Consider the following 13,269-nt stretch of genomic DNA (forward strand, 5'->3'; position numbering starts at 1 on the left):
CAAAACAGGACAGATTTGGGAGACAATCATTTAAAGCAGACCCTCTTTAAAATGGCCGTTTGAAAATCAGAAACAGAGCAGAGATGTGAAATGTGGTCTATTGTGCCACGGAAAGTCAAATAAACAGGCCTGAAATTCAACAACACCCTGAGGTGGGAAATATGTGCTCATAGCAGAACAGCATTTACATTTTTACAAAGCATATGCAAGAAATCTTATCGTATCAAAATCTAATAACTTTTAAAATACTTACCTGGCTACTTTTCTATACAATTACACCATGTACAATGAGAGTGTGTGTGTGCGTGTTAAACAGAGTAGTTTAAACTAAGTTATTATATAATAACTTGCTTCTGTTCATATGCAAAATACAGCACAAAATTGTATTCACTTTTTAAAGTGCAAGTGGTTATTCATGCACTAAGATTCTCGATAGCCATATGCACAGGTTTGAGAAAGACTGTGGGGGGTTCCTGGGTGTTATTAAGGGTATAAGTGATTTAGTCTACAGTGTGAGAATAGGGTGTATAATACTGACCTGTTCTGGTAGCTGAAGTATGCAGCATCTCGAGGGATAGTACACAGCTGTTTGCCATAACAGCAGAGAGTCTGGGGAGAAAACTCCAACTGAGAGACAAAGAAAGAGAATGAGAGGGATCGAGAGTCGGAGATTAAAAGAAAGAGGGAAGGATATCCAATTACATTTCCAATCATATTAAAGCATACGAAGTGGAATGTTTATAACACCCCATGTTCAATAATTAATTTAAATACAATAACATTGATATAAATCATTTTTCCCCCAAAATATTGCATTGATACAGGGATCTAATGTATCACAATTTTTATTCATCTACAGTATTTGTGTATTCATTTGTCCTACAGTTCAATCATGAAGCAGACCTAAATAAATGCAAACTCTGAGACTGCTACTTTTCAGTGCGGTCGGAGCCGACTGTGTGGAGAGCGAGAGATTAAAATTGAACCACCAGATTCACTCTCTCTCAATCGCGATCCATTTATGATATTGTGAACACGCTTCACGGTACATTGGATTGTGACGCATGTTTCGCAATATGTATCGTATTGTGAGGTACCAGCCAATTTTTATATGGTCTAATCAATTCTTTATTCATCTGCCACAATAATGCAATTAATTTCAAACTGAATTTCAATCCGTATTATATATTTATTATAGGCCCTACATATATATTGATTAATATTTCAATTACTATGCATTATTTATAAGAACTAACTAGCATGTCATGTAATTTGATTTAAAGTTTAAATTGATTGACAGCCCTAGTTTTTACTGATCGGACTGTTTTACGATTAAGCACATTCCTTTACACATGTCTCCGCCAAACAGTTCAAATTGCGATGCTATATGCAAATAAAACAGCGTTTACTTCCGTGACTATGCTAATGCCCGGCAGCTATCGGTGTGTGTGGGTGCTGTGCTGTCTATTTTTCCCCTCTGGGCTTGTCATAGGCAAGATATTTTCATGCACATAAGCTGCATTTCAGTGTTTAGTTTCAGTTTCTTCAGCAATCTGCATCAAACAAATGGGACAAAAGTGCTGTCTCTCCAATAACATGCATGCATGCATTTCTTACTTTTATTTAATGCGTGACACGAGCGTATGCAAATACACGGTAGCAGCCGCTATGTTATTTCCCTATGCTGATGTAATGCTGTTTGGCCGGTTCACATATGTGGCTTGAACAGCCAGATGCATTTACACATAACCAAGTTTTGTCTGAAATGCGATCGGATTTATTTCCATCTTAGAGGGCATTTACGCTTGGTTTTTCATAATCAGAAAGCACACATGAAGTGGCCATGTGTAAATACCCCTATAGACTCGCATAAACAAAACATGGCGATTCTATCGACAGCAGCTAACTAAATATTGCCAGACCATAATACATCTCTGATAGCAAAAATAGCAAACACAAAATGGGTTAAACCAGTGGCATGCTTGTTTTTGTTCACAGGTGAGACGCTGTAACGTTGCTATGGTTATCACTTGTCAATCATTGCAATTGCGGGAGACGCTCCTGTATTCCGTACAAACATGGAATGAAAATGTATGGAATTCACTCCAGCATTTAAATGTGACTGTCACTCCCTAAATGTTGTAGGGTGTACGTGACCAATGTGTAATTTTATTATGTTGGCTTCATCGAGCCTATTTGGAACCATTAAGGAACCAGCATCGTTAAGAGGGATGGCAAATGTTAAATACCTTGTAATTCCCATCATTACCTACATCGCAAAAAAATATAATAATAATAATTATTATTATTATTCATGCATGGATCATTCAGCTTGATCATCATATTATGCATTATGCACTGCATCGTGTACAAACACTTTCCCAAAATGTTGATTTTGAGCTTCACTCCCCTTCAAACATCCAAGCACTCAAGGATGTCATCCTCCAGGAGTGGAACAGGCACAGTGTGAATTACGGGGAGGTCTCAGACCCCCGGAAAGGACCGGAGACATCCAGAAAGCTATTTAGCAAATAACCTGATTGAAGTCTAAGCCCATAAAGATTTTAGTATATCCCTTCCTCTATTGGCTGTAACTCTGCCTCGGCACATGTTTCAAGCCCCGTAACTTCGTGCTTCAAGCCCTCGCAAAACCCCATTCCCTCCTTTTTGTCATCTTCCCATGAATTATAATAGTGATCATTTAGAAATAGGGCTGTATCGATCAGTCGACCTTATCGACAACAAAAAATCGTCAATAAAAATTTGCGTTGTCAAATAGTAGTTTGACGCAATTTAACGTAACATGAGATTACTCATGTCCATTAGATCGCAATTATACAAAAATAGCAAATAAGTAGATGCAGAAGCACTCTCGTTGTGAACTCCGCTGAAACCAAACTTGTGTGTTGAGCGTCTTTAAAGGAAACACACCGACGTTCACTTAAATGCAGTTATATTTAATGATTTATAGCTCTATTAAAGTTCCAATAATAAGGAAGCTGATCATGTAAATAACTACAAACACCAAAACTGGCATTTTTCTGTGCGGTCAGCACCTCTTCTATGAGTTTTACGAATGTCCCGATCTGAGGGGGAGAGACTGAAACTGCATCCTGCTGATTCACACTCTGTAGTGGGGATGCTCATCCCTCGACTGTGTGCGCTTAATGCAGCTAGACTATAACATGATGGCTCACAGCTTATTGAAGCATAATATAGTATATGTGTCACTGCGCATTTCTTATTGTGAAATAATTACCAATATGCAGCTTTATTAATAAGAAAGATGTTTTTTTTTGTGAGTTAAAGATGGATTGAAGTAAACTGAAAGGTGAGAGAGGAAGTCTTCACCCCATTATACACTGCAGCAGGATATGTTTTTGATTTGTTTTGGCTTGTTTTCCAATATAAATATCGAAAACGTCTTTAGCAGCTATACTGCAGAAGAAATATTTGTATCTGAGAATGTTGAATATAATAAAACAGAAATATTTTTAAATATCTAAAAATCCTTTAAAAAAGATGCATTCACCTGAGAAGCAGCATATTTACACTTATCATTTATGCATTTGGCAGATGCTTTTATCCAAAGTGACTTACAGTGCACTTATTACAGGGACAATCCCCCCGGAGCAACCTGGAGTTAAGTGCCTTGCTCAAGGACACAATGGTGGTGGCCGTGGGGCTCGAACCAGCAACCTTCTGATTACCAGATTGCCAGTTATGTGCTTAGACCACTACACCATCACCACTGTTTCGTTAAAGCCTGAGTAAAGTTCATTTGTTTCAATGTACCGGTAGGCACCTGCGGCTTAGACAGGTGCGGCTTATTTATGTTCAAAATAATATTTTATTTAAAAATCAGTGGGTGCGGCTTATATTCAGGTGCACTCAATAGTCCGGAAATTACGGTATTCAGCTTGTGCCTGGCTTTAAAGGTTGTATTAAATGTGCTTACTAACAATAAAGAGAATGACATTCACTGAATTAAAAGGGAAAAAATACTTTTTATTAAGTTTAATCCAGTAAATTTTCACTGCAAAAAATCCTATTGTTATTAAGTGTTTTTGTCTTCCATTTAAAATGGTCTAAAAATACATTTACTTGAGAAGCAACATATAAGATATTTAGACTTGCTTTAAGAGACAAATATAAGTGAATTTTGTGTAAGTGTATTTTTTCACTTGGTTATACTAAAAGCAAGTTTAAATAGACATAATTTAGCGCAGGTGTAAGCGCCCTTACCGCTTTTCTCTCCCGGACGGGCGCTTGACCACGCCCCCGCTGCCACACACGGCTTGTAATAAAACATTTGCAGTAAACAGTAGCCTACCAATAAAGTCATTGGTCACTATATTCCTCGTCCTGTGCACTGAAACCACTGAAGTCATCTCCTTCGGTGTCGGAGTTGAATAGCCTCAGATCAATTCCTCACGCTGCTGTTTCCAACATCTTATCATCGACTCATTAAGACCAAGCTCCCGTGCAGCAGCCAGATCAATCGCCTTCAACTTGAAAGCAGCATCATATGCGTTTCTCCATGTCTTTGCCATGGTGAGGGTGACAAAATTACTACCGTAATCAGAATGATGGGAAGTTTGAGCGCGCTCGATTTAAAACAGTAAACAAAAAAGTTGTTTTGACCTTAACCCGTTCGGCAATTTCATTGGTCTAATGAAAGCTTCACGCGCAAAAAACTGAGCACGTCACAGAATGTTTTTTTTAATAAAATTTGAAAGCGGGAAAAATCCATATATCAGCCGCATCATTGTATAAGCCGCGAGGTTCAAAGCGTGGGAAAAAAGTTGCGGCTTATAGTCCGGAAATTACGGCAGTCGAATAATCGTTCTAATAATCATTAGATTAGTCGATTATCAAAATAATCGCTAGTTGCAGCCCTATTTAGAAATAGAAATCTATCTTTATGATCAAAGCGGGTGTACTAATTTATGCCGTGTCCTGTATCGCGATAGTGTCAAAATTGTTGCTGTGCTTTCAGAATAATTTCTATGAGTTGCAGATTGAAACTGAACCCACATAATTAACTCCTCTCGCAGACGAGCTGGGTCGATAACATGAGTATGGCACAGTTTAATTTGCGATATAAATATAATATCGTGATATATTGAATCATTACATATGTATCGCAATAAATACCGTGAGGTGGTTGTTGATTTGCAGCCCTAATTTTTTAAGAAAAGGGATTCCCTATCAAAATCTAACGATATCTTCGAACATGACTGATTCAATACGATTTTCAGAGCTGAAACTAGGTTTTCTAAAACGTGCACTATGCAACCCAAAATGTGCAACACACAACTCACCTTCCTTCCACAGCAATACCCCAGTTCCTGCATAACAGGGTCGATTTCCTGTTCAAACACCTCTGCTAGTTTGGAGCAGTATTTATACACCCGCGACGTCTTCCTGTTGTACAGCCAAGCGTTATTGAGCATCAGCCACACATCGTCCACGTACTGCCAGGGCTCCTGGTACTGACCCGTGTCCAGCTTACGCTTGATAGTGGACAAGTCCATCGGGTTCTTTACTATGTCAAAGTAGTCCTGGAGGAAAAAATCCAGACCACAAGAGAACATGACAGAGATGACATTGATTGCAGGGGGAAGATCATCCATGTTGTCATCAACATCATCATGGTCGAGAAGGTGGCAAATTGAAGGATAAAGATCATCAGGTCAAAGTGAGAAGTTCCAGTTGGATGGGGTGAAGGATGTTGTGAAGGAGGGACCGTCCAGTGTGTTGAGAATCGGGGGAGAGAGAAGAGGGTGCGGGGGGACAATGTTGAGCACTGTAGAAAAGGTTCACATGCACAAACAGAAAAAACCGTAACAGACTCCCACTGCCTCACTCAAATCTGTACCCCATTTATCTTTTATTCTCCCACACACACACACCCACACATAACTATATGGGCCAGCGACAATTATGACAGACTGAAGGACTGAGGTGGGGAAAGATAAAGAAATGGCCAAAAATTATTTTTATGACAACAAAGCACATTTAAACCAACTATTACTTAAAAAAAATGTGATTATTAAAATTGTAAAGTACATTTGTAAGAATCATGACATCATGGCAATATTTGTTGCACTAAATTTAATTTGAGCTGATTTTCACTCAAATTTGACACTTTTTGGTCACTACTGCTATATTTCACATTTTAGTATTGATTATTTAGAGTAGGGATGTCCCGATACCACTTTTTCCACTTCCGATCCGATTCCGATATCGGAAATCTCAGTATTGGCCAATACCGATCCGATACAGTGTTGTTTTTTTACATAATCAGTTTATAATATCTTTACAGTATTGTGTGGAAATAATTGGGTGTACTCTTTAATAGGCTATGTAAAGAGTTAATGTGTTAACTACACATTATTTCAATATAAATGTATAGCTTAAGAAACACTTTATTATTAACTAGCATACTGGCACTCCCTGAGTTCTGATTACACGCACCTGCATATCATTAGTGGCTAATCAATGACTGCATAAATAAATACCCCGCTTTCACACGCGCTCACACACACACACACTCTCTCTCTCTCTCTCTCACACACACACACACACACACACACACACACACACACACACACACACACTTTCTCACTCTGTGCCTGTTCTCATCGATAGTATTTCTGAGACTCCAGAACTTTCTACTATGTCAATCATGTGTCTTCATTATTGCCTGCATGTATCATAAAATTGTTTTGAGTTATCTCTTTCATCATATCTATACACTGTCTGGATATTACTTACCTGCTGTTTGCCACTCTGCTTAACTGAATTTACTCACAATATTTACATCAATGTTTCAATCCTCTGCTCAATAAACCTTGCAGAGTTCATATCTCTGCCTCTCCGTGAGTCTCCCGTGACAGCTTTAACTTTTAAACCCTCACCCTTTTTATTCACAGTTTAATTCGCTTCTTAATTAAATTCTGGTTAAACGCACCTCCAGTGCCTTTCTAAGTTCATATTATAAGTGAACCGAACTGCTGAGCATCTACATCTGAGATGTTTGTTTGTAGCGCAGAAATATTGTGCACGGGTGAAGGCTATAAATAGCCATGCGCGTGTGTGTAAAAGCACCATTCACTACCGCGCTGAAGCTGCGCGTGCAAGAACATATATGTTTACTTATTAAACACAGCCTATTGCAATTCACAGAGCTATCACGTGGCTTCAAGTGGCTTTGAATAAAATGCACTAGTCATATGAACCGCTTTAATGGTGTTTTAACAGTTCTTTTATGTCATTTTTTAAGCTTGACAGTAACGAACATGACTAACACAGAGTATCGGATTTGGGTCGGGCTCGTCGGACCGATACCCGATCCGTCTAAAAACATCAGTATCCATGCGATACCGATCTAGGTATCGGATCGGGACATCCCTAATTTAGAGTGAAATGTGCTAACTGTAATGAAAATGTCATAACACACACACACACACACACACACACACACACACACACACACACACACACACACACACACACACAAAAAACGAATGGTCTTTAAAATAGGCTTTATTATCTTTATGCAAAAAATAATAATAATTTTGGGGTGCATTATGACCCGGGCATTACTTTGAGAGATTCACCCAATATTCATTAGGATTGTCATTCCTTGCTCAGCCATAATTTGTGATTCTCAGCTCGGAAATTATACTAAATAATCTTTGGAGCAAAAAAAGAAAATAATGACCCAGGTCTGGTAGAATGGTTTCATATCTGGATGCATAATTAATTTAATAAATGAATTTGCTCTTTTAAAATTGCAGTCTAGGTTGGCAGGGTAAGGGTTTAGGGAACCGTAAGCTGAGGTGAGTGCAAGATGGGTGATATCATCCCAGACACATTAAATAAATCAGCAAAGCTATGAACATTTACATCACAATTCATAGCGGGATTCAGTGCTCCAAGTGCCCTACCAACTGCACAAATCAACGAAACAGTATAAATACAGTCACGACTTCAGGCGTTGACCCCACAGTATTTAGATTGTGTGAAGCATAGAGAGTCAATTAAAAAGGAATTGATTTAATTAAAATTGAATCTATTCATTAAGGCTAGGTGATACTGAATCCTTAATTTGATTACTACATTGATTAAAATTAACCAACACTGTGAATATCGCAATGGTGTTAATGTACTTTGTCTTAAGCCATTCAGTTTACAAAAGGCTGCCAGCAATTACTCTGGAGTACAAGTGAGATGAGACAGAGATATATTTTAAAGGGATAGTTCACCCAAAAATGAAATTCTCTCATCATTTACTCACCCTCATGCCATCCCAGATGTGTATGACTTTCTTTCTTCTGCAGAACACAAGTTAAGATTTTTAGAAGAATATTTCAGCTCTGTAGGTCCATACAATGCAAGTGAATGGGGACCAGAACTTTAAAGCTCCAAAAAGCACATAAAGGCAGCATAAAAGTAATCCAAGAGATTCTAGTGATTTAATCCATGTCATCTGAAGGGATCCAATGGGTTTTGGGTGAGAACAGACGAAAATGTAACTCATTTTTCCACTATATATCTTGACATCAGCAGTCTCCATGGCAATCATGATTACAGTTCAATTACACTTCCTAAAGCGCCATCTAGCACTCTTCGCATGTGTCAAGAACTAGGAAGTGCAATCAAGCTTGAAATCATGATCATGCCCAGAGGCTGCAGTGGCAAGATATAAACTGCAAAAGGAGAAACATGTTTGTCGGTTCTCCCCCAAAACCGATTGGATCGCTTCAGAAGACATGGATTAAACCACTGGAGATGCATTGATTACTTTTATAATGCCTTTATGTGCTTTTTGGAGCTTAAAATTTCTGTTCACTATTCACCTGCATTGAAATGGACATACAGAGCTGAAATATTATTCTAAAAATATTTGTGTTCAGCAAAAAGAAATTCATACACAGTCAGATCTCATGAACTCTTTGTTTCAGTGAATCAGTTCAAAGCACTGATTCAATGATTCATCAGAAGTCCCAGCAAGACATTGGACATGCTTTAAAATGTTATAGTAAAAATTATAAGTACAAATTGCTCTATTTTTATATTGGTGTAAATCAAACATTTTGTTCAATCGAGGAATATAGTGTGTAATAAAATGCCTTGATCATTTAAAACTAGATTTCTTTACTGTAATTTACTGCATTTATAGTGCCGGATTCTACCTGGCAACAATGGTTGTTGTCAAAATAATGCATTCTTATTAAAACTAATCATGTTTTAAAGAAACTCTGAAACAACAGGCAGAAATGCATATAAATAATATTGTCAAAATGCTGAAAAAAGTATTTTCTGTTCCAATCTCCCTGCCCTTGTTTTTCATGATTTGAGCAAATCCCTGTACACTGTAAATACTAATACGTAGTCATCTCAAATGATACTAAATAGTTTACTCAACTTACTCTTAAGTTTTTACTATTCTTACTAGGTTTAATTAAGTTACCATTACTCTCCAAATCCAAAATTTGTCATTACTTAAAAATATTTCAAGTAATGTTTAATAAAAAATTTTTTTTGAGTAACTCAAACACATAAGTTCTTTAAACTGTGGCTTCAAGTACTACTAACTCAAAATTACCAAGTACAAATTTGCGGCTGTGTAGAATAAATTATGTTTGCTAGGTCAAAACAAGGGAACTTTTAACAAAATATATGTAGTTTTAATTCTTATGACTATTGTTGTTGTTTTGTTGTAGCTGGTTGATAATTGAGATTTTTGTGAAGTCACCACGCGTGTGATTAGTGTTACCTCTGATGAACTTGGAGACTGTTATATTAAAACCATTCTTGTTTACTCAATTTAACTTTACAGTAGAGCAGATTTATGTGCACTAAGAAGTACTGAGTAGAGTCCAGTGTGCCATATGGCTAACCTAGAGTCTAGTCATAATTTCCCTTATATTTTATAAGACATATTTAAGACCCAATTTAAATAATTAAATCAAAACGATGATTATTTAATCAGAGATGAGTTAAGCTTACTTGTAGCTAGTTAACAGTACTTAAAAAATTAAGTTCAGTTTACGTTAGCCAAATAAGTATGTTTACTTTGAAAAAGCATGCAAACCGAGTAAGGTCAACTAATTGGATTTTACAGAGTAATTCGAGGTTTTAGGAGTTGTCAGTTAAAGAGACGAGTCAATAAAAAACAGATCTGGGCTGCAGGCATCTTTCAGTCACCACCATCATCTGACAGTGCAACAAAACCATCTATTAAACCGGTCTATTAAATTAACAAGGCTTTTACAATGATGGGGACTTCATCTATGCTCACATAACCATATTTGTCCTTATTAGAAGCGGATCACAAATCATACAATGGGGACTACGCCAATGCCTGGACAGACTGAGGTGTTTGAAACAAATATTGGTCTGGAATTGGTCAAGCCAGTGAGGAATTAATATAACGGAGTAACTGAATCAAGGATCAGATGGAATAGAGCCACTAAATGTTATATACAAAAAATACGTCCGAAGCTCGGTTACTTAATATCTTTGCTTTAAGCACCCGAAATCCAATGTGACCCAAGCGTATTTTATATTTATTTACTGTCCCTTACTTTAGAGAAAATGTGTCTTATTTCACATCTCCATCTGACCCCTTCTGTTCATTTCATTTTAATATCAAACAACGCTTTTTGTCTGTATTGTTTCCTTGGCACACCTCAAATGTACCCAGGTGCCACCAAACTGTGGTTAAAATAACTGTGACGATTGGTGAGCTTAGCAAAAGTCTCTAAAATAAATGTAAAATTTTTCAAAACTACAATAGCTGGGGGGCCTGGGTAACTAGGTGAGTAAGGTAACCTGGAGTTCGCTGAGTGACTCCAGCCAGGTCTCCTAAGCAACCAAATTGGCCCGGTTGCAAGGGAGGGTAGAGTCACATGGGTTAACCTCCTCTTGGTCACTATAATGTGGTTCGCTCTCAGTGGGGCATGTGGAGAGTTGAGCGTGGATGCAGCGGAGAACAGCTAGAAGCCTCCACACGTACTATGTCTCCGCGGTAAAGCACTCAACAAGCCACGTGATAAAATGCACGGATTGACGGTCTCGGGCGTGGAGGCAACTGAGGTTTGTCCTCCGCCGCCTGGATTGAGGCGAGTCACTACGCCACCACGAGGATTTAGAGCGTATTGGGCATTCCAAATTGTGGAGAATAAGGAAGAAAAAAAAAAACACTACAATGGCTAATGAATTAGTCACAGTCCTGAGTTCAAGCAGAAGAAAATAAGCAAAAGAAAGGTGAAGTAAAAATGTAAAAAAGGAGAAAATAAGGCAGTAGGCTATAAAACTGTTTAGACATTTCACTGACTGGAAATCTTGTTGCCAAACCACCACAAATATTTAACATTGGTTGCCAATTGGTTTCCCAATCAAAAACTACCAGCTCATTTTCTCCAATGAATTGATTGATTATGAACTATTTTGCTGACACCACAATTCAATGAACCTCAAAACCACATTCAGCTCTGGTAAATTGCTTACATAAAACAATTTTAAGTTAATTAAGCTAATGTCTTGTGGACATGACTTGCATCAAATGGAGTCTAGTTAAAGCAAGCCTCATGGTTTGGATTATAATTGTCCATCTATTTGACAAAAATCGACCACAAGAATAGATGTTCATAGATTTCACTGCCTTCTTTTCGAACTCGGTTGACAGAAACGCTACAGAGGCAAGCTTGCAACGTCTCTCTCTCATTTCAACGCACAAGCACAGACATACGACAGCAGTCAGAAGAGAGAGAGAGAGAGAGAGGGGGGGGAAAGGTAAAGAGTAATGAGACTAGGACTAAAAAGCGCTAGGTCATTGTAGCATAATGCGTGTCAGCGCAGGCCCTTACCAGGTTAGTTTTGTTACTAGTTCGAATACGTACGGGTATTCCCAGTAACTGGGGGTCCACTGGCTGCCGGAAGGGCAGCGACTCGGGATCCTGTCTGTACAGAGCTTCCAGAGTAGGCATTAATGCTTGGCGGAGTTCGTCGGGCTTAAAGACTGACATAGTAGAAGGAAGAAGTGGAAATAAGCAGATCAGTAGACATTCACATGTATTTACATACATGTAAATAAAAATGTACAGCCTACTGAATAGAACTAGGGCGTCACTAAAATTCACAGGTTTTGAATGAATGTTTGAATAAAAGGTACCATTTTAATGTTTCTGGCTAGTAAGTCTGGCTGAAATGTGACATGCGTTTGCTTAAATCCTACCTTTCTTCTTGCTTTGCGTGTTTGCTGGGGTGCTGTTCGGTCCCCCTGACACCTCTTCCTCATTTGGCTCGGTCTTCACCTCCGGCTTCTTGTCCTCTTTTGTCGACCCAGTCGATGTTTCCATTGGCTCAGTCTTACATTCATTGCCTCCAGACTCCTCTTCCTTTAAGTATCAGACCATTCAAAGTTAAGTAAAATCATAGTGACCAATCAAGACAAATATGAATGAATGGATAAACCAGTTCTACATATAATTTTAAGTTTATTTGAGATTGTCAGTCTCTTTTTGTAAATGTAAGTTTTCCGCACTCACCTCTGGTTTCTGCGCAGTCTTAATTTCACGCTCCATAGCGGCCATTTTCCCAGAAGCCTTTTCCTCGGTCTCATTGTCATCCTCTTCTTCTTTGACCTCAGTTTTGGTGTCAAGTGAAGCGGAGGGGTCAGATGATGTTAGCTGCGAGCCAGGGTTGGCACTGCTGACTGAGGCAGGGGTCGATGCCTGACCGTCTGCAGTCAGAGATGATTTCTGGGATAGCTGAAGAGTGGGACAGAATAGCAAACTAAGTGAGAACAGCCAATAAAAAGCAGAGTAATAGAAAAGTCAAATAAATTAGTCATAAGGAACAGCCAAAACAGAACAGCAGAGCGAGAGAGAACAAGCAAATAAGAAACAAAAGTCAGAAACAGATATTGAGCAGTAAAGAAAGGAATGTCTATAGCAAATTAACATAAAAAGGAACAGTCAATAATGAACAGCAGAGAAAGAGAGAACAGCCAAATAAATCAGTCATAAGAAACAGCCAAAACAGAACAGCAGAGCAAGAGAGAACAAGCAAATAAGAAACAAAAGACAGAAGGAACTGCCAATGCGGAACAGCAGAGTATGAAAGAACAGCCAATATGGAACAGCAGAGCAAGAGAGAACAGCTAATGAGAAACAAGAGTCAGAGAGCTAATAAAAGCAAAACAGCAGAAAGAGCAGTCAAAGAGAAACAAAGAATGAACAGCCAAATAAAAAA

The 13,269-nt window shown here is 38.3% G+C and overlaps 1 protein-coding gene across 3 annotated transcripts in view; it reads right to left on the reverse strand.

Moving 5' to 3' along the window:
• The window catches only part of LOC127647484 (histone acetyltransferase p300-like), a 49,997-nt gene that overhangs the window by 13,206 nt on the left and 23,522 nt on the right, over positions 1 to 13,269 (reverse strand). For 2 of the 3 annotated variants that reach the window (XM_052131746.1, XM_052131745.1), the window contains exons 15-19: positions 12,564 to 12,785; positions 12,251 to 12,413; positions 11,883 to 12,034; positions 5,325 to 5,564; positions 539 to 627 (exon numbers count right to left, since the gene is read on the reverse strand). In XM_052131746.1, coding sequence (XP_051987706.1) covers positions 539 to 627; positions 5,325 to 5,564; positions 11,883 to 12,034; positions 12,251 to 12,413; positions 12,564 to 12,785 — 866 coding nt within the window. The remainder of the gene's footprint in view (positions 1 to 538; positions 628 to 5,324; positions 5,565 to 11,882; positions 12,035 to 12,250; positions 12,414 to 12,563; positions 12,786 to 13,269) is intronic. The other variant, XM_052131747.1, reaches the window with a different exon arrangement.

This window comes from Xyrauchen texanus, chromosome 8, assembly GCF_025860055.1.
Source record: "Xyrauchen texanus isolate HMW12.3.18 chromosome 8, RBS_HiC_50CHRs, whole genome shotgun sequence".
In the NCBI taxonomy this organism is placed as follows: domain Eukaryota; kingdom Metazoa; phylum Chordata; class Actinopteri; order Cypriniformes; family Catostomidae; genus Xyrauchen; species Xyrauchen texanus.